The 27,752-nt window shown below is 40.1% G+C and overlaps 1 protein-coding gene across 6 annotated transcripts in view; it reads right to left on the reverse strand.

Annotated features, from left to right (window-relative positions):
• The window catches only part of LOC106088318 (transcriptional adapter 2B), a 29,145-nt gene extending 7,379 nt beyond the window's left edge, over nucleotides 1-21,766 (reverse strand). Inside the window, exons 1-3 of one of the 6 annotated variants that reach the window (XM_059362865.1) lie at nucleotides 21,716-21,766; nucleotides 21,529-21,626; nucleotides 10,646-11,518 (exon numbers count right to left, since the gene is read on the reverse strand). In XM_059362865.1, coding sequence (XP_059218848.1) covers nucleotides 10,646-11,518; nucleotides 21,529-21,626; nucleotides 21,716-21,722 — 978 coding nt within the window. In that variant the 5' untranslated portion in view covers nucleotides 21,723-21,766. The other 5 variants (XM_013253775.2, XM_013253772.2, XM_013253774.2 and 2 more) reach the window with 5 other exon arrangements.
• Between the last annotated feature and the right edge of the window lie 5,986 nt (nucleotides 21,767-27,752).

The following is a 27,752-nucleotide window of genomic DNA, read 5'->3' on the forward strand; positions in this document are numbered from 1 at the left end:
CCCCACTTCAATGGAAAGTGCTTCAACATAGACAATATTACAAATATGTCAAAAAAAAGTCTACAAATTTGACCCGGGAATGTTCCAAAATTAAAAAGAAATCTGTATTTGAACCATTTCAAAAATGATTTGATTGGAAGTGTTTTCATTTCAGTACAAACAGTCCCACACGGTACATAACGTTACTTTTTATCAAGGGCGAAATTTTGGTTATGGTGTTCCGAAAAGGTACAGGCATTTTATAACAGCAATCTTACAAAAAATAGATTCAGTCAAATCCAGCAAAGATTGAGAGCGTTATCTAAATCGTTGAGTTATTCAGTTTAGCCGCCTAGGGAAACATTAGTAATGACCAGTTCAGAAATCACTTCAAAAGTATTTTGCAACACAATCCTAATGGACAGTAAATAGAAGATCTTTAATGCGTGCTCAAGGTCTATAATGTTGTATGCTGTGGAAATCTGAGGTTAAAAAAAAAACCAAAAAGTTGAGAAGTTGTTACGGTTTTTTATTAAGAGAATGTTATACCTTCAAAACAATAACCCAATTTCATGTTCTACCTAGAGACTGCTTTATAAGCAGGGTATTAAATTAAAGTCCAATAAGACTGCCACGCATCCTTGCAGAAAGTTTTGGAACTGAATTTTTACTGGCAAAAGAATGGTCCAAAATATGTGAAAAAGAACAATCCCATGGCAGCCGGTTGTACGCACCGGATTGACTTCATGGAATCCTTCATTGGCAGGGGCTGCCGCCTCAGTGTACGTGTTCGTCTTTTTTCGTCATGGGAGAGGCACATCCCGGATTGCCTTCTCCACACGCTTTTGGTCCGTCCGGCGCATGGAGTGGGTAGATTTCCGATCTTGCTCTGTACTCACTTGATTACGGGAGTATAGTCATACTGGATATTTTGCAAGGTGCTGTGCGAACATAGCCGGCAGTGGGTCACAACCAACCTCCAACCTCTTAAAGAGCACATTTATTTGCTGAAGAAGGCCGATGGCCTTAGCAAATTATAGGCATGCGAAGATAAAATTGGATCGGCTTTATCCTTACGAATTGAACCGGTTATCGGCTAGTGGAGCCTGTCGCAGCCGCCACACCTGTCGATGTCTCAGTACCTGATAACACATACGCAGATAACCCAGATCATGAATCGTCTGATGGATAACACTATGGTAGCTATTCTTTGACTTTAAATTTTCTCCGAAAAAATCTAAAGAATGTACTTGCGAAGCGAAATAAAAATATAAGAATGTTTGTAGGCTAAAAAAGTGACACATGGAAAATTTTGTGAGTATCCTTCAGCAGTTTCGTCTAGTCGTAAAATATGAGCTAGTTATGGACGGACGTAGTCGTTAAAAACCAGAAACTCAATTTTAAGCTTACAAAAATTTTACCAACCTTAATATCTATATATTTTAAAACTTGTCTGACATCAAACTGAAATATTAAGTTATATCCTGTTTTTATATAAGTTAGAATTATCCAACAAAAACACAACAGTCATAAATTCATGTAAGCTATTTGGCTCTTTTGAATAGCACCCCCATATTAAATTAGCATAGACATCAATATTAAAGTCAAATATTTTTATTATTGTATTCTAAATTGAGTACAAAGAATTTTATGCTGTTGTTGTTGTAGCCACATTTTCATGTGGAGGTGGCGATCATCGTCAAGCTTGTTCCGGTCCAAAGGACCGACCGCCGTGGGAACACGGTGGCCATTGGTTATTTAAAGGCGCCAATAACTTGCCCTGCCATGTCGAGCATAAAAGGCACTCAGTACTTGTTCAAGAGCCGGTGCCATCCGGCCTCTCACTGAGACTCTCCGCTCGAAACCGCTGATTGTCCACGACTGATGTTGCAGCTACTTCGTATGGAGCATTTCACTATCCGCAACCTGTGGACGCGCCCGGTAGCCCGCAGCTAAGCTTCCCAAAATAGCATTGAACAACACACAGTTCGGACCTCAATGTCCCAGCCTGTGTGGTGCTCACAGTTATACCGTGCCGGGTTACACAGTTATATCACAGTTATGATGAGCCAGGATTGTATTTTTTTTTTCTCCTCAACGTGTTTTTTTTGAAAGAATATTATTTTTCCGTCTTGTGAAATTCACGTGGCGAACATCCCTATACGCTTTTTATAAAATTTAAGCACGGAGAATATGATGGTCACTTCAGGATTTCAACATTTTACGCTTTAATCCAACATAAAGCCACATGAAAAGAAGCATTCTCGTGCTGAAATTTCCACTATAGGTCTTCGCAAATATTACCATCCTTCTCTAAACAAGCTTTATTACCTCCGCATTTAATATAGATAAAAGAAATGGAAGTTCAGCAGCTCCATAAAAAGTAATGGCATCCTACATCATTTGCAAATTGCAAATTTTGTTCATACACATTCCACTAAGGAACATGGGAAAACTTCTCACATATCAGTGAGTGCAGTCCGATTCAAGTTTAATCTCAATGATAAGGGCCCTCTTTTTTAAGGCCGAGTACGAACGGCATGGCGTAGTGCGACACATCTTTGGAGAGAAATTTTTACATGGCATCAGTACCTCACAAATATTGCCAGCATTAGGAGGGGAAAAAACTGATGATCTTGCAAGGATTCGAATCCAGGCGTTCTGCGTCATAGGCGAACATGCTAACCTTTGCGTTACCTTCCATTACATTTCCTTATTGGCCATGCAAACGCTTTATGTAATAATTGTTTCCATCAGGATTCTTGATTTAATTTTTTTCTCAAAAAAATATATTTTTGATAAGAAATAAACAAAGACGGTCGCAGTAAAAATTATGTAGTGGTATTTTTTTATTTTCATCAGTTTCAAATATGGTGCATCATATTTAAAGTGTTTTTTTGTTTATACACTTATTTTTTTGCCAAAATGTTGGCCAAATTTTGGCGGCTGAAACAAGAAAATTTAAGGATAACTAGGAATAGTCCTGTTGTCACTAAGCTCGACCTAGACTAAAATTTTGTGAAAGAGCAGACTAGGCACTCAAACAAAACGAATTGACGGTTTCCAATAACGAGACATTTCTGGAGCACGAAATTGTTTGTTGTTGTTTTAACAGTGTGTTATACACTGAGCCCTTGCCGATGAAGAACTCCATCGGGTCAATCCAGTACGTACAACTGGCTGCCATGGGTTTGTAAATTGTTTGTGAATCGTACAGTCAAAGAGAGCAAACAAATGTGAAATTTTAGAAATAAGTCAAAGCACCTTGGAATGATTTACAGTTTAGTTTAATGTAGCAGGGGGTACTACCAAAGTGAAGGGGGGAATAAAAAAATAAGAGGTAAGCGAAATGACAAAATAAATATGCGTTGAGGGTTAAAAGAAATTTGGGGGTGTGGCAAAATTTATAGACGTTGTTGTTGTAGCGTGGTGGTGTACACTTAGGCGGCACCCCTTGCCCATGAATGAATTCATCGGGTCAATCCGGCACCTAAACCCGGCTGCCATTTATAGAGTTTATGATCAACATGAATACACTTCGGTAAATCCAAATACTTTCATTCTGTGGGGCATCCTTTCTGAATCAAGTCCATATATCCCTTTTCATTTGTTTCAAACCAGTGTGTCAACATTTAAGTACGTGGAACATAATAGTACTATCAATTGGATTTGTCAAAAATATATGTCCCTAGAAGCGATCCTAACTTAAAAATGGCGTATGGAACAACACGTAGATATGCAACAACGATAACACACCACTATGTTGCTATTGCTTCGCACAGATAAAATACACATTTTTTAACAAAAAATCATTTTTAAGTGTACTAACTAATACAAAAATATGCCAATTAATAAGTATGTGAATTTTTTCAGTCCATACATGGCTGGACTTCGATTTTATCTCCCAAAAGGGAAAGACACAGGCTGTTTGGCCATAAGAATGAATGCTGATCAGACACAGATCCGCCTGTGTGTCCGAAACCTATTAAAACCTTTCATTTTCATGGTCAAATAGCCTTTGCGAGATAAATGATAAATGTTTTTGTTTAAAACGCTTTCGCTCATTTTTTTAATTTCTATCCCAATACGCGAAATACGAAATATAAAAGCATTCGGATAACAATAACACTTGCCACCACGACATCTAAAGTTAGATATAATACTCTCTTAGGTATTTTTGGACAATTTTCTGTCTTCGAATTCAATCTGAACACAAAGTAAACATTTATATATAACAACTAGATTACCCCCGATCCGGTTCGCTATCACCGCTGAAGTAGTACCACCCATTAGTGTAATACCTTGGAAAACCCATGTAGTACTCCAACCAATTCCTAGTTTTGAAGTCTTGTCATAACTGTGTAAACAATTTCTTTATGCCACTATTAAGAGCTTTATACTAGTCCGTAAAGAAAGTGCTATTTTGTACGAACTTGTACTTGTAAAATTACGAATTCCAAAAAATCTCTCAGTCACCGAATATGTACTGCCAATCTGTAAATGTATTCCCTATTTCAGAGCTTACGCCCAATCCGTAAAGAAAGTACCATTTTGTTCGTTTTAGTACTTAAACGTACGAATTTCAAAAAATATCTATATTGACAAGGTGTTACTGATCAATTTTTTTTATTTTTCTATTCGCCCAATATATACTGCCAAGGTTTATTTGTATCCCAATTTTCAGAACTCTAGCTCTATCCCTTAGGAATGTACCAATAAGTACCAATTAAAGCACTAAAGTACGTTTTCTTCCACTACTGGTACGTTTTTACAACACTTCCTATTTTTGTCAAGACAACGAAAATTTTTACCAAATTGCTTTATGCTGTGTTGTGCTTTATACTAGAATTCGCTGATCCAATTAAAAAAAATCGTTTAGTCACCCAACATATATTTCGTAGTTGTAGCTACATGCCAAATTTTAGAGCTCTAGCTCAATCCGTAAAAAAAGTACCAAATGGTGCAAGGGAAATATTTTTCAACATTTTTCTTTCCACCCTCATTTTTTCGCAATAGCTTCCTTTATGGCAAATTTCGATGTTCCAGCTCTATTCGTCCGCCCTGTACAACGCTCACCTATTTTGAAAATTTTTAGTACTTTTTAGTACCTAAATGTTTAAATACCCTGAAACTCATTTACTTACCTAGTTTGGGTTCTCATATTGTGCCGAACTTAGAACTCTACCTCAATCCCTAAAGTACCAAAATGTACCAATTGCAGCACTTAACATATTGCTTCTCCCACTTGCGGTACTATTTTGCGAACATATTTTTCTCCAATTCATATTTTTAGTTTTTGTTTTATTGTTTCTCCCACTTTTGCGAAATTTTTTTCCCAATCCAATTTTTTTTTGAGACGCTTTTTAATTTTCGTTCAATGACATTCTCCTAGCTTTTTCCGTTCGCCGTTGGTAAACATTCATCATTATCGTACTATTTGGTACGAATATCACCATACGAATATCACCAAACATACGAATATCACCAAACTCCGTCTATTACCGATTGCTACCATTCGCATTTGCTTTGACTTGCCTTCATTCAACAATAGCAAGTAATGATTTTGCTTTCAAACGCATTAATTTTTTGATAATTTTTTTATATTGCCGTTACACCACAAGAAACAAAATGAAAGCTGACACACTAAAAATAAGAGATGATTCGCACCATTCGCCCAGTATTCGTTGACATTTAAGTAGAATGCGAACCTAACATACAAACCCACACAATTTGAAATGTTCACAGATTGTGTAAGTATATAATTTGTTGATATCGGAAGGGGACGGTGCTTCCCCACTCCAATAAATACCCCCGATTAGGATATTTTTTAACCGTGGTAAAAATAGGGTTCAAAGAAAAGGTATTTGGAAGTAGAACACTAATTGAGTATCCGGTTCTGGGGCCAAATGCCTGTAAGCATGTCCTTTTTGGGGGTGTGGCGGGCTCCCAAACTCTAGGCATCAGAATTGGATACCAAACACGTGTTCTGTTTCCAAATAACTTTCTTTTAAGCCCCATATTGCCAAGATCGATAAATATGTCCGGCTTGTGGGGTACTTTGGGGATGGGGCGGCCACCCAGACACTTAATCCTGAAAATAGATATGTTTCGATCTCTACTTTCAAATACCTTTCATTTGAGACCCATATTGTTGCTCAAACTGTACGCCTGTTATAAAGGGGTTTTTGGAATAATTTAACACCAATTTCAGTACCATATTCGTATTCTATTCACCAATAATTTTCATTTGAGTCCCATATTGTCATTATCGGCCAATGTAGGTGTTTAAAGGGGGGTTTAGGGTGGGAACGGTTGCCTTAATACTTGGATCAAATTTTTAGTATAAAATTCGTACTCTACTCCCAAAAATCTTTTATTTGTGTCCCATATTAACCAATTTTATTTTTGGGCGGTACTTTTGTGGTAAGGTGGAGGGTCCGCTCCCGATATCAACAAATTATATAGCCTATTGCTCCTTCCAAACTGTATCCGTAATCTACTCTTGAATACTTTTCACTTGAGTCCCATATTGTCCTGATAGTCCAATATGCTTAGACTCAGTTTTTTTTGGGTAAGGGTAGGCTCCGACCCCTTCCAATATAAAAAAAAATTATATAACCTTTAACTCCTTCCAGATTAACCTACACAATCACAAAGGCGCCAATAACTCGCCTTGTCATATCGCATCATAGGCACTCAGTATTTGTGCAAGACCCGGTGCCGGCCGGCCTCTCACTGAGACTCTCCGCTCGATACCGCTGATTGTCCGCGACTGTCTCTCCTGATGTAGGTGATCTACATGAGAACTGTGGAGACAGCCCGAAGAGCGACAATCTGACAAATCTGAACAAGGTTCTTTGTCTGCACCCCAAGTGCTGCCGGCAAGTGATTTGAGGACCTTGTTTCTACTTTTGACTTTATCGCAAATTGCTATGGCATGTGGGGAGAATGTGTAAGAGCTGTCAAATGTGACGCCAAGTATTTTGGGACACTTGATGGTCGGAATTATTTCTCCATCGATCTCTTGACGGGAAATAAGAGGTAAGTTCGTTGAGGTAGACGTTCAGACTATCGAAGATGTCATTAATGAGTGGGGCGGGCAAACTATCGATACTATCGTTAATTTCCCATCACCTTTATTTCAAAAGAAAATGAGATCTAAAATCAGGACATCGATTTATATAGAAGCAATATCAATGCACAGACCGAATAAAAATTAATAAAGTCTGTTTTTAGTTCATCGGATGAAAATTACACTCTTTATAGGCGCAACGTATCTTCAAGGATACATTCAGTTTCAAATAGATTATTTTTGATTAATTTTGCGAAAGAAAATTAACTACGCCGATAATATTGATAGGAAAAATATCAATCGATTTTTATACAAAAAAATAAAATATCGATAGTGCCATCGAAATTTTGCCTGCTCTAGTGTGAGACCGGGTGTCATGATCGTACAACTACCGCAGGTTGAGGATAGTTGTAAGGTACTGGATTCCAGGTAGATCCAGATTCAGCATCAGCTGTTCCTTGGATCACGGATTCGAGTAGCCCCGTCCATCTTGGGAAGCACATCAAATTGAAGGTTGAACAACCTGGCGCATCACTTCGAATCAGTCATAGATACGTCGCCAAAAGTGAGTGAGGTCCTGTCATCCCGTCTTCCGGAGTTCGAGAGTGACTTAACAGTAGACCACTAATACTAAACTACTAAATTTCCCATGAAAATTCCAATAAGGTACAGGGGATACTTCTCTCATATCAATGAGTGCAGTCCGAATAATGTTTAAGTTCAATGATTTATACGCCGGGATTTGAACCCAGGCGTTCGGCGTCATTGGCGGACATGCTTACCTCTGCTCCACGATGGCCTCCTCCTGCTGTTGTGTATATTGCTGCTCGGGAGAGGCCGGAGGGGTCACATAGTCCGACGACGAGGACGCAGAAGGCGACGACAACGACACTTGTCTATGTTCGCACAGCGTCTTGCAACATATTCCGTGCGACTATACTCCCCTAGTGACGTAAGGCCATCCGATCTTGGATATGCACCCACTCCATGCACCGGTTAAACCTCACCGACACCGACCGATGATAGAGGCGGTTCTGGCAAACCGAACCAAACCATGGTCCGGGGTTCTTTATAATACCATCAAGGACCAGAATCGTGCGGAGAATGCACTCCGGGATGCACCTCTCCCATGGCGAAAAAAGGACGAACCGTACACTGAGTCAGCAGACCTTGCCGATAGAGGACTCCATCGGATCACCCGGTGCGGCTGCCATGGGATTGCTTTAGTCCAATTACAATGCCTTTACGAAAAAATAACGTTAAACCATGTCCTTTGTAATATAAGGATAAATATACTCCTTAAAGACCGTTACATTTAAGTTAACGCCCGTTACAAATAAAGCTTAAAGGTTATGAAATTGGGGGTAAAAAATATATTGGGTTGCCCAAAAAGTAATTGTCGGTAATATAGTAGTAATATAGTCGGCGTCGACAAATTTTTTCAACGGCTTGTGACTCTGTAATTGCATTCTTTCTTCTGTCAGTTATCAGCTGTTACTTTTAGCTTGCTTTAGAAAAAAAGTGCGCGAAATTTTGTTTGCATTTGTTTGTTTGGCGTCAATTTTAATATGGGTACCACATGTATTGAAAGAAATTCATTTAACAAACCGAATCAACGCTTGTGATGTGCACCTTAAACGCAATGAATTCGATCCGTTTTTAAAACGAATCATAACTGGAGATGAAAAATGGATTGTTTACAACAACGTTAGTCGAAAACGATCATGGTCGAAGCATGGTGAACCAGCTCAAACCACTTCAAAGGCTGATATCCACCAAAAGAAGGTTATGCTATATGGTATATTTTGAGCTGCTTCCAAGGAAGCAAACGATTAATTCGGATGTTTACTGTCAACAATTGGACAAATTGAATACAGCCATCAAGGAGAAGCGACCAGAATTGGTCAATCGTAAAGGTGTCATATTCCACCAGGACAACGCTAGACCGCACACATCTTTGGTCACTCGCCGAAAACTGAGTGAGCTTGGCTGGGAACTTTTGATGCATCCACCATATAGCCCTGACCTTGCACCATCAGACTACCATTTATTTCGATCTTCGCAGAACTCCTTAAATGGTAAAACTTTCGGCAGTAAAACTTTCGGCTTTTTTGCAGATAAAGGACAGAAGTTCTATGAGCGTGGAATACTAAATTTGCCAGGAAGATGACAAAAGGTTATCGAACAAAATGGCAATTATATATTTGATTAAAGTTCATTCTAAGTTTTATTAAAAATGCATTTAATTTTTTTTAACAAATTACAATTACTTTTTGGGCAACCCAATACATCAGTTGAAAGATAATTATGTGAAGTTTCATGTCAAAAATTATTGAATGGTGTTCAAATACAAAATTTTTAGGCAATCAAGAGATAAGTGAAAGGCCTACAAATTTCATGTCAGAAATTATTGAATGGTGTTCAAATACAAAATTTTTAGGCAATCAAGAGATAAGTGAAGGGCCTGCAAATTTCACTAATTATAGCGGTAACGCCCGTTACGTTAGTTTCAAAAACCGTTGGAATTCTATACCAAAACCCATGGTACTAATTGATGGTCCGTTAAAGGGGAACAAATTGCACAAAGTTCATATAAAATGAAGCTTTAAAATATATTTGTTTTGAAGATATACTCGTATATTTCATTAAAAATTTAACACCCGTTGAAATGGAATCGCCCATATAAGAAAAAGATAATTAAAAATTTTTCCATGAACATTACATTAAGTAACAGGGGATACTTCTTTTAAATCAATGAGAACTCCTACAGAGAAAGGATTGATGCCGACATTCAGGGTGCATGTGACCAGAAACCACACGTCACTTGTTTAACTGCCCAGCCAGACCCACTCGACTCAGATCCCTCTGGACGCACCCCATCTTAGTCGCAGAGTTCCCGGATCTGGATACTCGATAGAATCAAGCAGACGAATGATGGGACACAGAGATGTTTTAACATGGTTGGATACCTCACAAATGTCGCCAGCATTAATAAGGGGATAACCACCAACGAACATTTTTCTGATGTTCACATCGGTATTTGAACCCACGCGTTCGGTTTTAGGCGGACATGCTCATCTTTGTGATTTATTGTATTCTGCACTATTACTGTGGCAGTTTTAAAATTAGCCATCACTTCATGATTTTGAATTGATTATTCATGTATCCGTCTATTTCTGTTCTCATGGAACATTGGTTTAGGTCGCATTTTTATCCAATTGTATGATAATATCACTTCCATATATGTATGTATCGCAAGAACGAACGCTACGACTCGCGACGATTAGTTTCGACCTGATCCCTGTTACATAAAAACGGAAAGATTAACAGACGGATATTGGCAAATATAATCAGAAAGTGATTCTGAGTCAATCGTTACACTTCATATCCAGCGTAATAGTGACGTGTAAAATCCCTAAATCCATTTAAAAGTATTCAGTATCTAATTTTGGACGTCGTGGTGAGACGTGTTATTGTTATCAAGATCAAACGAATCAAACGGAAAAGATGGAGGGTTTACGTTTCTCTTTTTGCATAAAAAATATTTTCCCATATAGCATTAGGCAGTCTAACGTACATACAATTACTACTTACAGTTTTGCCATGTCCGTAAGGACCTGTTGCTCGCATTGCTGCTATGGATGCATGTTGCTCAAAATGACGACACTCATCAATTTTTGTTAAGCCATTGTAACGGTACCGACATAGCTCTGACAAACGTACTCGTAATTCCTTTTCCCTCTCTAAGGAACTTAGCAATCGTTCGTACTCGTCGCAGGTGTAGAACTGAGCATACACTCGAAAACGGTCACGAAATTCCCTTTGATCCTTCGTCAATCCGGGATGTTGTGCGTAGTTGCGATTACGAAAGAAATTTGCAACTAGCTGGTAGTCACGCACTAAACGTTTACGGCGAACCCGCTCTCTGAGCCGTCGTGTATAAAGATCTACATGGGAGAGTTTTAGTAAGTAGTCTGCTTCTGTGTCATCGGCATTGAGCGACATTTTCGATATCAATTGTTCTGCTGTAAAATCATATTCGCGTTCAAAACTGTCTCTATTTGGCATGTAACCTAGTTGGGCGGCTTCTTCTGAAGTAACGTCCAAAGGGGGTAGGCGTTGTAACACTGTTGTACCTAACGGCCCATTGTCTTCGCAAGTATGATCAATTAATGTTGGACGTTGAGATTGTGCAGGAGTCCAAGTATGCCGACCAATTGTTCCATTAACAAATTTATTGACGTATTCTTCCTTTGCGTCTTCGGCCGATTTTGTCTCTATATGTCTACTAATATCTTCCCAATTTCCAAATCCATATTGCTCGATCGCATCAAGTAATCGAATTTCTTCTCTCGCTGTCCAAGCGCCTTTACCGCGAAAAACGGATAAAATTGCTGTGCCAGTATCCATAAACTGATAAGCATGGCTATTTTGGTGGGAACCTATTTCTGCGCCCGCAGCAAAGCACTGAAAAATATGCCAAAAAGATTATACTATATTATTTAACGTCTTAAGTGTATGTAAAGCGAGATTGAGTAACCGTCTACCGTTAAAAGGCTAATTGAAGTGGATCTATATGAATCGCATAACCTTCTATAAAAAAAAAAAATTTTTTTTCGTACATTTCAATGTTTTCCCATTGAACCGATTACTGTTCCAGCCTTGTCTGGTTCAATACTAATTGATCTTTTTTGAATTTAAAACAATTTTTCTTCATGTGATCTATCTTTCCACAATAATGACATTTGATCTTGCAAGTGGATTTCATTGTAACGCTTTCAATCGGTGTACCTTCGTCACTCCTGCATTTACGCTTGTGTTGTTCCTTAAGCAATCTCTCTTGACAAATTCCATTTCCAATGAATCCGGGTTGAGAGTTTCAATAGCCGTTACAACATTGCCGTACGATTCTGGAAGAGTTAATAATAGATGACATATTCCGTTAAATTTTCCGTTTCGCCACATTTCATCGTGATCAGTTTCTTTTTCACAAACAATTGATTGGAGATGCTTTTCTTTGCGAAAATAATTATAAAGACAAATCAATATTTCAAATGCTGTTTTGCGGTCATTCACAGGTGAGAGTCTCCAATGCTTCGAATGATGATGGATTTTGCCTTTGCATCTTTCTTCCGCAGTTCATCCTTTTTAGCTTCATTAGTTTCTTGAGATATTAGGACACCAACATCCTTCAGAACAACGTCCATCAAGCTATGTTCACTTAAAACGGCCTCCAACCGAAATATCCAATTGTCGAAATTCAGACCCTCAAACAGTTGCACAAAGAAGAGAGTTTTATTGAAGAAGGTTTGAAAATGACTGACATAAAATTTGAATATAATTTTTCCTTGAATACATGCAAAATTCAAAGCATATGTGATTAAATTAAACAATTATTTAATTGTGTATTTTAACAAATATGAACATCGGCTTTAATATAACGTTACTACAGTGGAACATACAAGGATTTATATCGTATAAATTTGCGTTAGAAACTACAATATAATAAAAAAAAAATTTAAACCTAATATTATTATACTCCAAGAAACCCATATAAATAACAAAAATCTAAAGATTTTGTATCTTCCAGGATACAATGTCTACCACCACAACAAAAATTCTACATATGCTAAATCTGGTATAGCTATATTTGTCCAAAACAATCTTCAATTTAAAAAACACTACAGGTCCACTGGTGATCTATTGCAACAAACTATAACTATAGTAGGCAATTCGCCTCTTCATATCACGAACATCTTCGGTGTCGGTGAGGTGTAACCGGTGCATGGAGTGGGTACATTTCCGTTCTTGCTCTGGCCTAGCTTCACTACGGGAGTATAGTCATACTGGCTATGTCGCAAGGTGCTGTGCGAACATAACCAGCAGTGGGTCACAAGCGTCGTCGTCGTCGCCTTCGGCATCCTCGTCGTCGGACTATGTGACCCCCCCGACCTCTCCCGTACGGCAATTTACGCAACGGCAGCATCCTAGCCCTACTATTGCCAGGCCAGTGCCGGGAAGTGTATCGTTCTTGCAGTTAAACTGCAACGGACTGCGTGGCAAGATCGATGAGAACGTGGACTTTATGAGTCGGAATAGCATATTGGTCGCAGCGATCCAGGATACAAAGCTGACCAACACCTGCAGCTTGCACAGTTGTCACGGTTACAATGTGAAGCGTAAGGATCGCTCAAGGAATGAAGGTGGGGGATTGGCCTTCGTTATACACCATTCCGTGCAGTATAGACCTATCTCACCTGCGCTTGACGCTAGTGACCCCTACATGGAATGTATGGGGATAGCAGTCAGGTCTGGTACTGCCGAAATAGAGATATACAACGTGTATATACCGCCGGTTGGTAGCTGTGTCCCGATTAATGGCCAGGCTTACAATCCCGACATAAGTGGGTTGCTATCTGGCCATAATCGTCTGGTTCTAGGGGGCTTTAATGCGCACCACACGTCATGGCATTCTCCCCTAGGTAACGACCACCGTGGCATAGCTTTGGCAGAGCAGATAGATAGCTCCACGTTTTGCACGGTGAATGAGGATGCCCCCACTAGGATTACGAGGAGGTGCAGCAGCTCGCCAGACTCTACATTGATGTTGAAGAATCTGGATTCACCTTACCACTGTCCTCAACCTGTCAGCCAGGCGTAAAACGATGGGTCGCGAATTATCTGTGTGGTCGTCAGTCATTTGTGGAATTTAGGGATAAGATGTCGAAACACCGTAGAGTGAAACAGGGAGTTCCCCAAGGTGGGGTGATATCTCCGGCACTGTTTAACCCCTACTTATCCTCCATTCCACCCCCACCCCCAGACGGCATAGAGATCGTATCATATGCGGACGATTGTGCGATCGTGGCATCAGGCCCAGCACCCATTGATGACATCTGCGATATGTTGAACGTCTACCTCAACGAGCTTGCCTCATATTTCGCTGCAAGAAATCTGAAGATATCCGCCACCAAATCTACAGCCACACTGTTCACTACAAATACGCCTGAGGCGAATACTGAGCTGACTGTGATGGTCGATGGAGAAATGATTCCGACCATTAAGTGACCCAAAATACTTGGCGTCACATTTGACAGCTCTTACACATTCTCCTCACGTACCACAGCAATCTGCAATAAAGTCAAAAGTAGAAACAAGGTCCTCAAGTCACTTGCTGGCACCACTTGGGGTGCACCCAAAGAATCCTTGTTGACCACGTACAAAGCAATTGGCCGGTCTATGATAAGTTATGCAGCACCAGTGTGGTCTCGTCAACTTTGTGACACGCAGTGGAATAATATTCAGATCTGTCAGAATGCCGCCCTCCGAACTGCGACGGGCTGTCTCCTCAGTTCTCATGTGGACCACCTCCATCAGGAGACAAAGATCCTACCAGTGCGAAGACATAACTATATGCTGTCTAAGCAATACCTTTTGGCTACCGGGTGAATGTAGTCCTTGGAGAACGACCGCCCCCCATTGCACCTGAAGAAATCGACCTCCCCCTGCAAACCAGAGTGGTTCTGGCTCAATTACGTTCCGGAAGATGGAGCCGCCTCAATTCCCACAGAGCTAGGATTGATGCCGACGTGCAAGATATATGTCCCGATTGTAACCAAGGACCGCACGATACACGTCACCTGTTTAACTGCCCGGCCAGACCCACTCGACTCAGACCCAGATCCCTGTAGACGCACTCCATCTTAGTCGCAGAGTTCCTGGGTCTTGACACCCAACAGAATCAAGCAGACGAAAGATAGAACACAATAAACTGCTACAACAACAACAACAACGAACATCTTTACAATCCCATGACAGCCGGTTGTACGTACCGGATTGACCCATTAGTTCTTCATCGGCAAGGGCTGCCGCCACAGTGTATAACACACTGCTACAACAACAATAAATTGCTTTATAGATGGACATCATCTGAACGTGCAAAATCCATTATGGCGTTCTCGGTATGGTAATACCGGGTACCGGTACGAAGTGGAAGCAATGTGCTGGCGAAGAGAATTTAGTTATTTTAAACGATGGCTCTCCTACTCTGTTCAAATCTAGACACAGTTTGACGGCAATGGATGTTTCACGCTTTATAGAAAAGGACGTAAATTAGTCACGATTCTCTGCAAAAAAAGACCAGTTGCCAATACATTACGTACGCTCAAACAACATAAACAGAGAAGCTGCGCAGTTGAAGAGAATCATAAGATCAGCTAATAAAAAAATGCGACAAACTAAGGTCTCTCAGGCAAAATCCTCACCAGTATGGTTCCGCTGCTATACGGAAACTTATAAAATAGAAACGAAAATCTTGGATCATTTTTAAAAGAAGAATTTCCTTGCAAAACGCTGTAAACCATAGAAAAACCTGTGCGGTTGTCAAAAGAGAATGTAGAATATCAAAAAGAATCGTGTGGAAAGAATTCTTAAACTCACTCAATCCAAATCTGGATACACGAATGTTGTAGTCTAGAGCCAATAAATTGAAAACGAAAAAACTAAACTTATTTGCATTGTCGACAATGATGGAGTTATTGAAAAGCCATCGGAGATTGCCAATAGTTTTGCAGAATTATGAAGTTCCATAAGCACTGATTCTGCGCTAACCCCATAAACAGACCTGTTTGGAAAAATCCCTTTCTTCAAACACTTAGCCGGATAAGGATCTAAGCAAATCGGTGGATCTATTCGAATTAAACAGAATAATAAGCAGTCTTAATTACTAGATAGAATAACTTATACAATGATTACAAACAGCCCAACTTCGTTTAAGCTAAGACCTAAAAGCTTAGACTAAAACTGCCTTGCTGTCTCCAATCCCAAAGCCAGGGAAACTCATCAACTCACTGGGCAGCTACCAAACGATTTCCCTTCTACCAGTGCTATCCAAAATACTAGAGAAAATCTTTCCTCAAGATTATGGAAATTTTGCAGAAATTTCATTTCCGAAAAGCAGCACGCATTCATCCAGAATCACGGAGTACATACCATCGAGCACGTACTCAGACGAAATCTCTCAGCAAGAAGACCTAGCACAGTGGTGTCTGAAGATATTGAAAAGGCTTTCGATAGAGTCGTGTCATATTTTGTTTTAAAAGAGCTGTATGACTGGGGTGTCGCCCCAAGAACACTCAAGTTAATACATTCATTCGTTTCTAGTCGCAATATTATTGTCAAAATTTCTCTGAACAATTGCAGTATTGAATGGAAGAGAAAACTTCGCATTCTTGCAATAATTATCTTAAGAAACTTATTGTGGAACGATTACGTCGAACTTATTACGGCCAAATCGACAAAATTAACAACCTGCTCAGGCTTACATGCTCAAAGAAGAAAGGGCCGCATATTGATACTGCCATAGAAAAATGTCGATAATTAGTAGATGGGTCTATTCTACATGGTATTATTGTATTCGGATGGACTTCGAAAACGAAAATGAACAAATTAAATATTGCAGTTAACAGCTGCTACAGGACTACTAAAGTGGACGCCGATTCCAGCTTCTGAATCTAACTTCTTAGAATTCAAAGATAATATAAAAAAGGTCTGTAGCGCTGGCATCAAAAGCTATTACAGACGAGAATGATGGTATCCACCAGTTATTGTGGGATGTAAGGCTATATCGTACAATAAAAATGAGTAATAATCTTATATATAAAAAAAAAGTGTTTTTTGTAGGTTTGTTTGTGTGTTCCTTATAAACTCAAAAAGGGCTGAACAGATTTTCTTGCATAATGATCCCGTAGTGAAAATAGAGTACTAAATTTTTTGATATCTGAAGGGGGAGAGGACCCTCCCTTATAGCAACCTACAAACAAAAATTTGGTAACCAAATATCGGATGGGGTACCTAGGGGGGGGGGGGGGGGGGGGGCGCGCTCCACCCCAAAACCTATCAAATAAATATATACATCAAACACGGCAATTTGGGACTCAAATGATAGGTATTTAAGATTAGAAAATGTATCTGATATCAAGTTGTCGGACCAGTTTGGGGACCACCCCAAAAAACCCCTAAATCGGACATATTTACTGACAATGGCAATATGGGAAAGGTACAATGGCAATATGGGAAAGGCAATGAAAGGTATGTGCGAGTAAAATACGAATCTGAAATCTAAATTTGGGACAAAGTTTCTAGGGGTCCACCCCTTCCCCAAAACACCCCCCAAATAGGACCATGGCAATATGGGGCTTAAATAAAAGGTATTTGAGTGTAGAATAGGAATATGATACCCAAGTATAAGACCAAGTGTTTGTGGGGCCGACTCTCCCCAAAGGGGACAAATTTACGACCATAGCGATATGGGGCTCAAATGAAAGGTCTTTGGGAGTAAAGCACAAATCTGATATCAATGTTCGGGAAAAGTGTTTATTGGGCCACCCCACCCCCATAACACCACCCAAATAGGAAGAATTTGATGACAATTGCAATGTAAATCTCAAGCAAGAGGTATTTTAGAGTAGAACATGAATCTGATATATATTTTCAAATCCAAGTCACTGAACGGCCGCCCCATTCCCCAAAACACCCCCAAACCGGGCATCTTTGCCGACTATGGAAAATTGAGCTCAAATGAAGGGTACTTGGGAATAGACCATGAATCTGACATCAACATTCGGGTCCAACTGTCTAGGGGACGTCTCACCACCATAACAACCCCTAAGTAGGACGTATTTGGTCATCAGGACAATTTGGCTCTTCAAGACAGTGGAGCTCGATACTCATAGCTTTTAGGGCCCATACCCTAAACCGGACATATTTGCTAGCTTTTTCAATAAGGAGTTTAAGTGAATGGTATTTGAGATTAGAAACGAATTTGATATCCAATTTTGAGGCCAATGCCAATATGAGACAATAGAGCACGTTGCTGATATATTTTCAGGGCTTAGAAATTGGGGGACCACCTCACTCCAAGTCAATGTGGGGCTTAAGTGAAAGGAATTGGGGGTAGAGCAAGAATTGATACCCACTTTCGTACCAATTTTCTGAGGGTCTAGGACCATGGATTTAAGGCATTATCGCTCCCCCAAAACACCACTCAAAGGGTAAAAATTTTTCGACCATGGCAATATGTGGCTCAAATGAAAGGTATTTGAGATTAGAAAACGAATTTGATAACCAATTTTGGGACCATGTGTTTCGGGGACGCCTCATTCTGTAAACTCCCCTCAAAACCAATGGCAATATGGGGTTTAAATAAATGGTATTTGAGAGAAGAGCACGACGCTGATATTTTTTCTGGGGCCATGTGTCTGGGGAACCACCACACCCCCGAAAACACCCCGAAGAGGATACCGCAGAACCAATATCTGATGATGGTATAGAATGTTTACATCCCAGTCAGAATGAGGTCTTAGTAGCAGTGACCCGACCGAAGAACAGCAAGGCAGCAGGAGCCGACGGGTTACCCGCTGAATTATTTAAGATCATAGGCGACACGCTGATAGGGCGCATGCAAAAACTTGTTTGCGCAATCTGGCTAGAAAAACGCATACTCGATGATTGGAACCTCAGCATACTATACCCCGTACACAAGAAAGGAGACAAGATGGAATGTGCCCACCACAGAGGAATAAGTCTCCTCCCTATCAAATACAAGATACTCTCGAGCTTACTGTGCGAAACATTAAAACCTTAAGTCAATGTGATAATTGGGCCCTATCGATGCGGCTTTAGACCTGGTAAATCCACCCCAGACCAGATATTCACTCTCCGCCTAATCCAGCAAAAGACCCGAAAAGGAGAAATCAACACTTACCATCACTTTGTTGACAACGAAGCCGCCTCGATATCCCTACACGTTCAAAGGTATTTCAAGCCAAGTCTGAGTTTGGGATCCCTGCAAAAATTAATAAGACACTTGCTGATACACGTTCCTCAGTAAGAAAATGAAAGAATCTCTCCAAATCATTAAATACATAACAATGTTTCAGCCAAGGAGACAGCCTATCGTGTGATCACTTTCTTTAATATCCTGCTGGAGAAGATTTTACGAGATGTACATATGAAAAGATATGGCACTCTGTTCACAATACAACAAATACTACTCTACTATGATGACGACATCGATGTCGGTCGGTCACCGGAAGTAGAAACTGCGGACTTTGAATGAATCGAAAAGGAATCAGTGAAAATGGGTCTGGCAGTAAATGTAATAAAACGAAATGGATGGTATCAACTCCCAAAATCCCCTGTACAACCGATCAGATAAAAATGGTTAAACTTTATGGCGAGACGTTTGCTTCAAGATCCGACGCTCGCCTTCAACCGCCCCTAACCTGGGAACGGACGTTGATGTTGGCAATTGGTAATTTGAAGGCGTTAATAACTTGTCTTGTCATCTCGAGTATCATTGACACTCAGTATTTAATTAAGAGTCAGTGCCACCTGACTGCCCACTGAGACTCTCCTCTCGAAAATCGCTGACTGCCCACGGCCGCATTTCCAGTTACTTCGCATAAAAACAGAGCTTTCCACCATCCGCAACATGTGGAAGCGCCCGGTAGCTTTCAGCTAAGCTTACCGTGGTAACGATGGACACCACATAAGTCGGAGCTCAAAGTTCCAGCCTGTGTAGTTCCAGCCAAGTGGCGGGGCATTTGCAGCTACTCCGCATAAAAACAGTGCTTTCCACTATCCGCAACGTGTGGACGGTAGGTTTCAGCTAAGCTTCACGTGATAACGATGGACACCACACAAGTCGGAGGTGCTCATAGTTATCCCTTGTCACTTGTATTATTTTTACATAGGTATGTAAGTCATGTTTTCATTTCTGCTTTCAAGAGACACTAACCATCATAGAGTATTTCAAAAACTGAACTCTTCGTTTAAAAATACAACATTGAATGAGACAATTGAGAACTGAGTAAAACTGATAAACAAGACACCAAGTAACGAGATGAGTGAATGCATAAAATGAGCCCTTCAGAAGGATTGATTCTGATTTCAGTGAGTGCAATTCGTACAATGCATGTATATAAACAATTTGTTTCAAGTAAAGTACTATTTTTCTTGTCGTCTGCTTTCGTCGTACGAAATTCATACGATGGCAACGTGGTTGATTTAGCAAAAGCATGGGTAAACACACACACACGCCTAGATTTTTTTAAATGCGAAAACAAATAATTTGCAATCGAGTTGTGGGATCAGTTAATATTTTGAAAATGACAGCGAGGCGCTTTCATATACAGCGAGTAATTTCTCATAACTCACTGTAGTGGCTATGAATTCGAGATAGAAATACTCCCAAGTACTGAATGGTGGTTGTATTTCAAGATTTTCTACTCAACAGCAACTTGTTCGTTTTACTCCTCCTCATGAACAGTCTTTCGACTACCTTTTTAAATTCTTCAAATCTTATTTATGATAAAAATATGCATATTAATGGCATAAGGGCTTCTATAGCATCGATCTCATTATAACATATCCTAAATAAATGTGTTTCTGTTGGGTTTAGTTACTGCAGTGAAAATATATTATTTACTGTTAGTCTATGTCGGTAGCTAGCCATAAACCCGCCGTTTATAATTCCGACAACAATATTTTCCGTTGCATTTTAAGGAGCGATCATGACCCCAAACATAAACTTCAAATTTGCGTTCTATATGTAGGGAACAATTTTTGGATCTAAATTGAGGTTGCACTGTATACAGCGCATTTTCGCAAAAATTTTATAGTATATATTCACATTTTCAATTAATTTTTTAATTGATCCAAACAAAATATTAATTGGACATTTCGGAACTTTCAATAATTTTTTTTAATCGGATTAATTAAAAAATGAATTGGAAATTTAAAAAACTTTCATTTCATTAAAAAATTAATTAGATCAATTAACCATTTTTATTTTTTTGTGAAAATGTCATATATTTTACGGTACAAGGCGAATCTTGGCGAGAAAATCATAAAAAAGTTTTCAGCGATTATTGTTCTTTTAGCAGTGTGTTGTACACTGAGGCGGCAGCCCTTGCCGATCAAGGACTCGATCGGGACAATTTGTTGTTTACACGCGGCACGCCGCTCGGACTCGGCTATAAAAAGGAAGTCCCTTATCATTGAACTTTAAACTTGAATAGGCCAGCATTCATTGATATGTGAGAAGTTTGTCCCTGTTTCTTAATGAAGTGTTCATGGACAAATTTGCATTAACATATCTCAAATCAATGAGTATGCGCTATTGTAGTATGAAGTAAAAAATATTATCTTCATTATAGCCCACAATAGATCAAAGATCTTTCAAGACATTTTTATTGTCCGAGAACTTTTTTTGAAGAATGTTTTTGGCACCTAGGCAATTTAAAAGCAATTTTATATTTTCCATATTGTAAATTTTCATTTCTATATTGGTGGTGGCTGTAAGATGTAAACGCTTACGAGGTTATGGACAATGCTGTCGTTTGCTCGGTTTTCATTTTCCCCACCCCAAAACATAAGCACTGTTGAAAGTAGAATGATAATAAAAGCCACCTTACCTGAAGACACAAATCGAAATTTTCACACTCGGCACAATGCACTCTTATACCTTGAATATCATCCTGGCAATTTGTACAATTGTATTTCGTAAATAAATCTGCAATGGTAGTCATTAATATTGTAAACGTCTTTAAAGTACTTAAAACTATTAATTTTGCTGAATTCTAGATGAAGATTCTTACGCACCCGCCATATTGGCGACAACAGAGGCACACAAAAGGAGTTTTCGCTACAAGCTTAAATGAAGACGTAAGCAAAGGCGATTTTTACAAAGGTCTGTTCACGCATAACTGCTGGTAATATATTCGTTTTTCACCGCCGATAAACCCTGTTTCTCACGATTTCGTTTTTGAAGCACAACACAAATAAAAACGATGAAATAACCATGACATAATTACCAGGAAGTGTACCGTAAACAGCTGAGTACAATTTTTTTTTCTCGCTGAGAGCAGTATCTATCAACAAATTTTGGCTGTGTTGTGTATTATAGTTTAGAATTTTGAGTTGGCAAAATGTCGATCAGCTTGATGACAAGTTGGAGATTTCACCATATGGTTTTGTCTTGTTGTTCTACAAATGAGACAAGCTTAAAAATAATTCATATACCATTACCATGGTACACTTATCAGATACCGTTCTCAGCGCAAAAACAAAACACTACCCCCAACGAAACTACCTTGAGTGGCAAAAAGAAATAAACTTTGTTTTACAATGTTAGAAAAAATCACAGCTGTATTATCAAGCCTTTGACATTTAGATTTATTGCAAAACCAAAACATTAAACAAATTGTACTAAGCTGTTCGCATCATCAACTTTATAAGAGCATCCTGTACCGTTATTAAATTTCGTTTGCAGGTACGCAGAAGGATGAGTATAATATTTTCATATTTGTTTTGCTTTGCAGTAAATCTAAATAATAAGGGCTCAAGGTAGTTTCGTTGGGGGTAGATTTTTGTTGTTGTGCTAAAGACACTACTTCCTCATTGGGTGCGCAACTCAAATGATATATTCTGGGCGCAACAGGGTGAAATAATAGGAATAATAGTATTTCATCTTGCAATTACGAATGAAAATGTATGTTTTGATCTGTCCATGCAAAATGAAATAAAGTTATTTGCAAATAAAAACGTTTATTGCCTAGAGGCCACCGTGTCGCAGAGAATAGCATGTCCGCCTATGACGCTGAACGGCGTGACCATCGGAAAAAATTTTCAGCAGTGGATTTCCTCTACTTATAATAGCAACATTTGTGAGGTACTATGCAATGTAAAACTTCTCTCCAAAGAGGTGTCACACTGTTGCACGCCGTTCGTACTCGGCTATTAAAAAGGAGACACTTTATGATTGAGCTTAAATTTGAATCGGACTGCACTCAATACAATGTGAGAAGATTGCCCCTGTCCCTTAGTGAAATGTTCATGGGCAAAATTTGCATTTTTTGCCTGGATCACTAACTTTTTTACACTAGTGAGTAGAGTCACTCACTCCAACATATGTTTTCCGTCTATGAAATCAGCTGGATTTGACATAAGAGCGAACGAAAATCGCTCACTTTTGGTTATACAAAGTTAGTGAACCAGGCAAATAGCTTCAGTACATGTGCACTTTATAAGCCAAAAATGAATGAAACCCGGACAAAATTATAAATTGATCTTTGCCGCCATCTTATATTCTACATAACTATTTTTAGTGGGGACATAAATGCCTTGGTTGCAATCGAAAATCGAAATTTTTACTAACAGTAACGAAAATTGCGCCAAGGATAATGTCAATGCATTTCTTATGGTAACGAAAATTACGCCCTTTTCCGCTTTCTTTTGCTGGCAAATATTAAGTAAGGTTATGTTAAGTTTGAGTGGCAGTCTGCCGTCAGACTCACTTAGACTTTTTCGTCTATTGTGATACCACAGGAATAGAAAAAGGAATATGCCTTCTAGTTCCTACCGTTGAACCATCCAGATCGCTTTAAAAAGCCCAATAATTTGCGAATGTTCACATCCGCTAAATCACACATGTTCTCAAAGAAATGAGAACCTAAAGTGGAACTCCTTCTGACTGCCAGTGCGGGTCACACACACACACACAGAAGGAGTTCTATAGTCTCTTCTCCTTCGATGTCCTCACAGCTTCTGCAAAAGCCGTTGCTGACAACCTTCAGTCTGTCAGCATGTTTTCCGATTAGACAGTGACCTGTCATGAGGGACACAATGACTGAAACGTCTGTCCTAGCCAATGACAGCAAAGCAGCAGACCTTTTCAAGTCTAGAATAGGCCCTCTTTGTGACCATCTATCATTCGTTGGCCTTCTTGCCTGGTCCTGAAAACTTAGCTTACATGTCGCTAGAGGCATACCCACAGATCCCCGGAATGTGTAGGTTTGTTCCTAGTCTCGCAAGCTCGTCCGCTTTAGAGTTCCCTGGGATATCTCTGTAGCCCGGCATCCAGACCATGTAAATTGTGAACTGTTCAGACATCTCGTTAAGGGATCTGCGACAGTCGAGGGCGGTTTTTGTGTTCAGAAATACGTACCTTTTCGATATGACCAGTTTTAGATCTTTAGAGTACACCCCAAAGCCCACCTCCTCGTTTAGTTTGGAACCATCCGTATAGAAGTCTATGTAACTTCTGTTACCAGGGATATCGTAGTTCCAATCGGTTCTATCACGAATAGTGGTACAGTAATTTTTACAAAAAAGCGGCTCAGGTAGGGTTTAATCCACACTGCCTGGAACATAGGATATTGTATCAAGGATAACACAGTGTCCGTAGACGCCACATGACCAATGAGAAAGCTCCCTTTACCTCACGGCAATGGTCGCTGCAATTTGGGTAGCCACAATGTCTAGAAGCATAAGATGTAGCATTAAATTCAGTGCATCAGATGGTGTCATCCTCAGTGCGGCTGTGATGCACAAACAAGCCATCCTTTAGATCCGGGTAAGTATTGAGCAGTAGGTGGACTTTTGAAGCGCCAGACCACAACACCATAAAGCATTATAGGTCCGACAACTGTAGTATATACCAAATGCATGACACGCGGTCTAAACCCTCAACTTTTGCCACTGGCTCTCTTCGGGATATATAGGGCAAGAGTTGCCTTTCTTGCTTTTTCCAAAATGTTGGATTTGAAGTTCAATTTCATGTCCAGCAAAACACACAGGTATTTTGCGCATTCTGTAAACTGGAACATTCTCTTCACCCAAGGAGACAGGTCCCATTGTAGACACTTGTATCTCCTGCTGAAACGAACTACTTCTGTCTTGCACGGATTTATACCCAGACCACTTTCGGTAGCCCACTTTGCTGTTGCGCGTAGAGCTTAATGAAATTTTTCTTAGAGTGCTGGGAAACTTTCCCAGCCTCTTATACATTTTTCTTCCACAGACAATAATATATTGTTAATGACTATATTCCAAAGTAGAGAAGACAGAACACATCCTTTAGCCGTTCCTTTGCTGAACCATCTTTTTAGATCCATAAATCCCAAGCCTGCCGCAATGCATCTTTTGACAAATTATTATTTTATTATTATTTTATTATCAACTTTCTTACGGTAGAGTTGATGCCTAAAAACTCCAACTCCTTCATGATTGACGTCGGTTTTACTTTATTGAAGGCACCTTCAATGTCAAGAAATGCTACCATTGTATATTCCTTGGCAGCGAGAGAACTCTTTATGTAGCCGACTAGGTCGTGAAGGGCGGTTTCAGTGGATTTGCTTTTACTATATGCATGCTGCTGCTGCGACAGGCGATCTCCAGGGATTTTTGCCCTAAGATATGTTTCTATCAACCTCTCAAGAGTCTTCAGCATAAAGGATGACAGACTTATAGGACGAAAATCTTTCGCCTTCGTGTGGTAGGGTTTTCATGCTTTCGGAATGAAAATAACCTTCGTGTCCCTCCATGTTACAGGTCTTACTGATACAAGCAGAGTATATCTCCCCAAGCCAGAGAACCAGTCTATCAGACACAGCTTGAAATTCAACCGGTGACACATCATTAGAGTCTGGTCTGGTCGTCTGCTTGATTCTGTTGAGTGTCAAGACCCAGGAACTCTGCGTGTAAGATGGGGTGCGTCCACAGGGGTCTGGGTCTGAGTCGAATGGGCCTGGCTGGGCAGTTAAACAGGTGATGTGTGTCGTGCGGTCGCTGGTCACAATCGGGACATACATCTTGCACGTCGGCATCAATCCTTGCTCTGTAGGAGTTAGGGCGGCTGCATCAGCCGGAACGTAATTGAGCCAGCTGTGAGGACATCGAAGAAGAAGAGACCATAGAACTCCTTCTGTGTGTGTGTCCCGCACTAGCAGTCAGAAGGAGTTATACTTTAGGTTCTCGTTACTTTGATTATCTGTGTGATTTAGCGGATGTGAACATTCGCAAGTTATTGGGCTTTTTAAAGCGATCTGGATGGTTCAATGGTAGGAACTAAAAGGCATATTCCTTTTTCTGTTCTTGTGGTATCACAATTAACGAAAACGTCTAAGTGAGTCTAGTCTGATGGCAGACTGCCACTTAAACCATATTCCTTGACAGCGAGAGAACCCTCTATGTAGCCGACAAGGTCGCGAAGGGCTGTTTAAGTAGATTTGCCTTTACTATATGCATGCTGCTGTCGCGACACGCGATCTCCATGCGTAAGTTTTTCGCGGATTATCACCACGTACGTAGGAACCAACTTGTTAAGCCGCGACTGTGGTAGTGCTCTTTTTGGGCGTCGTGAAATGTAAATTTTCCCTAGATGCAAAAACAAGTAATAGTGCAACGAACACCTTTCATCAATATTTTCCGCTAATTTTCTTTATATGGAGTTTCAATGCTAAAACTGAATATAGTTCCAACCTTAAACCAGTAATCGGCTTGTTTGCGCTCTAAAAACTTAAAAGTAACCTCGAAAAAGATCATTTTAAATTAAGTAATCCATGCCACTTACAAAATCCTTAATTATTTTCTATACTACTACCCTAAGTTGGTTCAAGTCTGGAATCGTGTCCTCACCTAAGTATCGGTGTCTGTTAGCCGCGAAAGCTGGGCAATGACATGGGACATTCTCCAACGTCTCACCATCATCCTCTCACCTTAGGTTGAAAAGAGGGTGCAGATATTAATCCGCCCCATGCCACTATGGACATACACCTAAGCAAGTAATCGGCTTGTTGTGGGCTCTAAAATGTATAAAGTAACCTCTAAAAAAAAATGTTTAAATTAGGAATTCCGTGCTACTTACAAAAACCTTAATACCACTCCCCTAAGTTGGTTCATGTCAGATATTGTGTCTCCGCCTAAGTACCGCTATCTGTTGGACGCAAAAGCCGGGCAATGACAAATGAAATGCTCCAACGTCTCATCATCTTCCCCGCATGCTCTACACATGCTATCACTTGACGCACCGATTTTACATAAGTGAGCTCGTAGTCCTATGAGTCCCGTTATGATACCAAAAAGCTACACTGACCTCCTTCTTGCTTCCTTTCAGTAATAGTCTCGTCTTTTCACGATCTGGATCCCACCATAGGATAGGTGGTCCTCATTGCTCAGCCTATGCCAAGACATCGTGTTCTCTGAACCTGTTGTATGGTCCTTATGTTGCACTTTTTCTCCATAGCAGTCCACCAAACTACTGAGGCGTAAGTAAGTATTGGTCTAATCACGCTCCTGTATAGCCAGTGGACTGTCCTAGGATTCCGGCCCCATTTCGAGCCTACGGCCCGTCTACATAGTGCCCAACATCTGTGAGCCTTCTCAGTACGCTCCAGTTTCCTGTTCAAGATCACACCTAAGTATTTGACCTTGTCAGATATCGAAATCGTCTAATTGAGGAAACGTGATGCGTTAAATTGGCCCACCTTCGTCTTCCTCGTGAACAGCCATGTTTCAGTCTTCTTTGGGTTAACATTGAGACCTCTGGGTCTAGCCCAGTCATATGCCATGTGCAAGACCCTTTCGGCCCTTCTGTATAGCTCGTTTGGATCCTTACCCCTTAGAAGTATTATAACATTTTCTGCGTAGTAGACGGGTTCAAATCCCTCCGCAGTCAGCATCCGTAATAGGTCATTTATGGTGGTCACCCATAGGAGTGGCGATAAAATGCCCCCCTGTGGCGTGCCCAGTGCCACTTTCTCCCTTAAATTTATGCCATGGGACACACAATTTATCCACCTGTTCTTTATGGTTTATCCAGTTCCTAAGGACCGGTCCACCCTGTACTGTTCGAAGGATT

Source organism: Stomoxys calcitrans, chromosome 2, assembly GCF_963082655.1.
Source record: "Stomoxys calcitrans chromosome 2, idStoCalc2.1, whole genome shotgun sequence".
NCBI classification, from domain to species: domain Eukaryota; kingdom Metazoa; phylum Arthropoda; class Insecta; order Diptera; family Muscidae; genus Stomoxys; species Stomoxys calcitrans.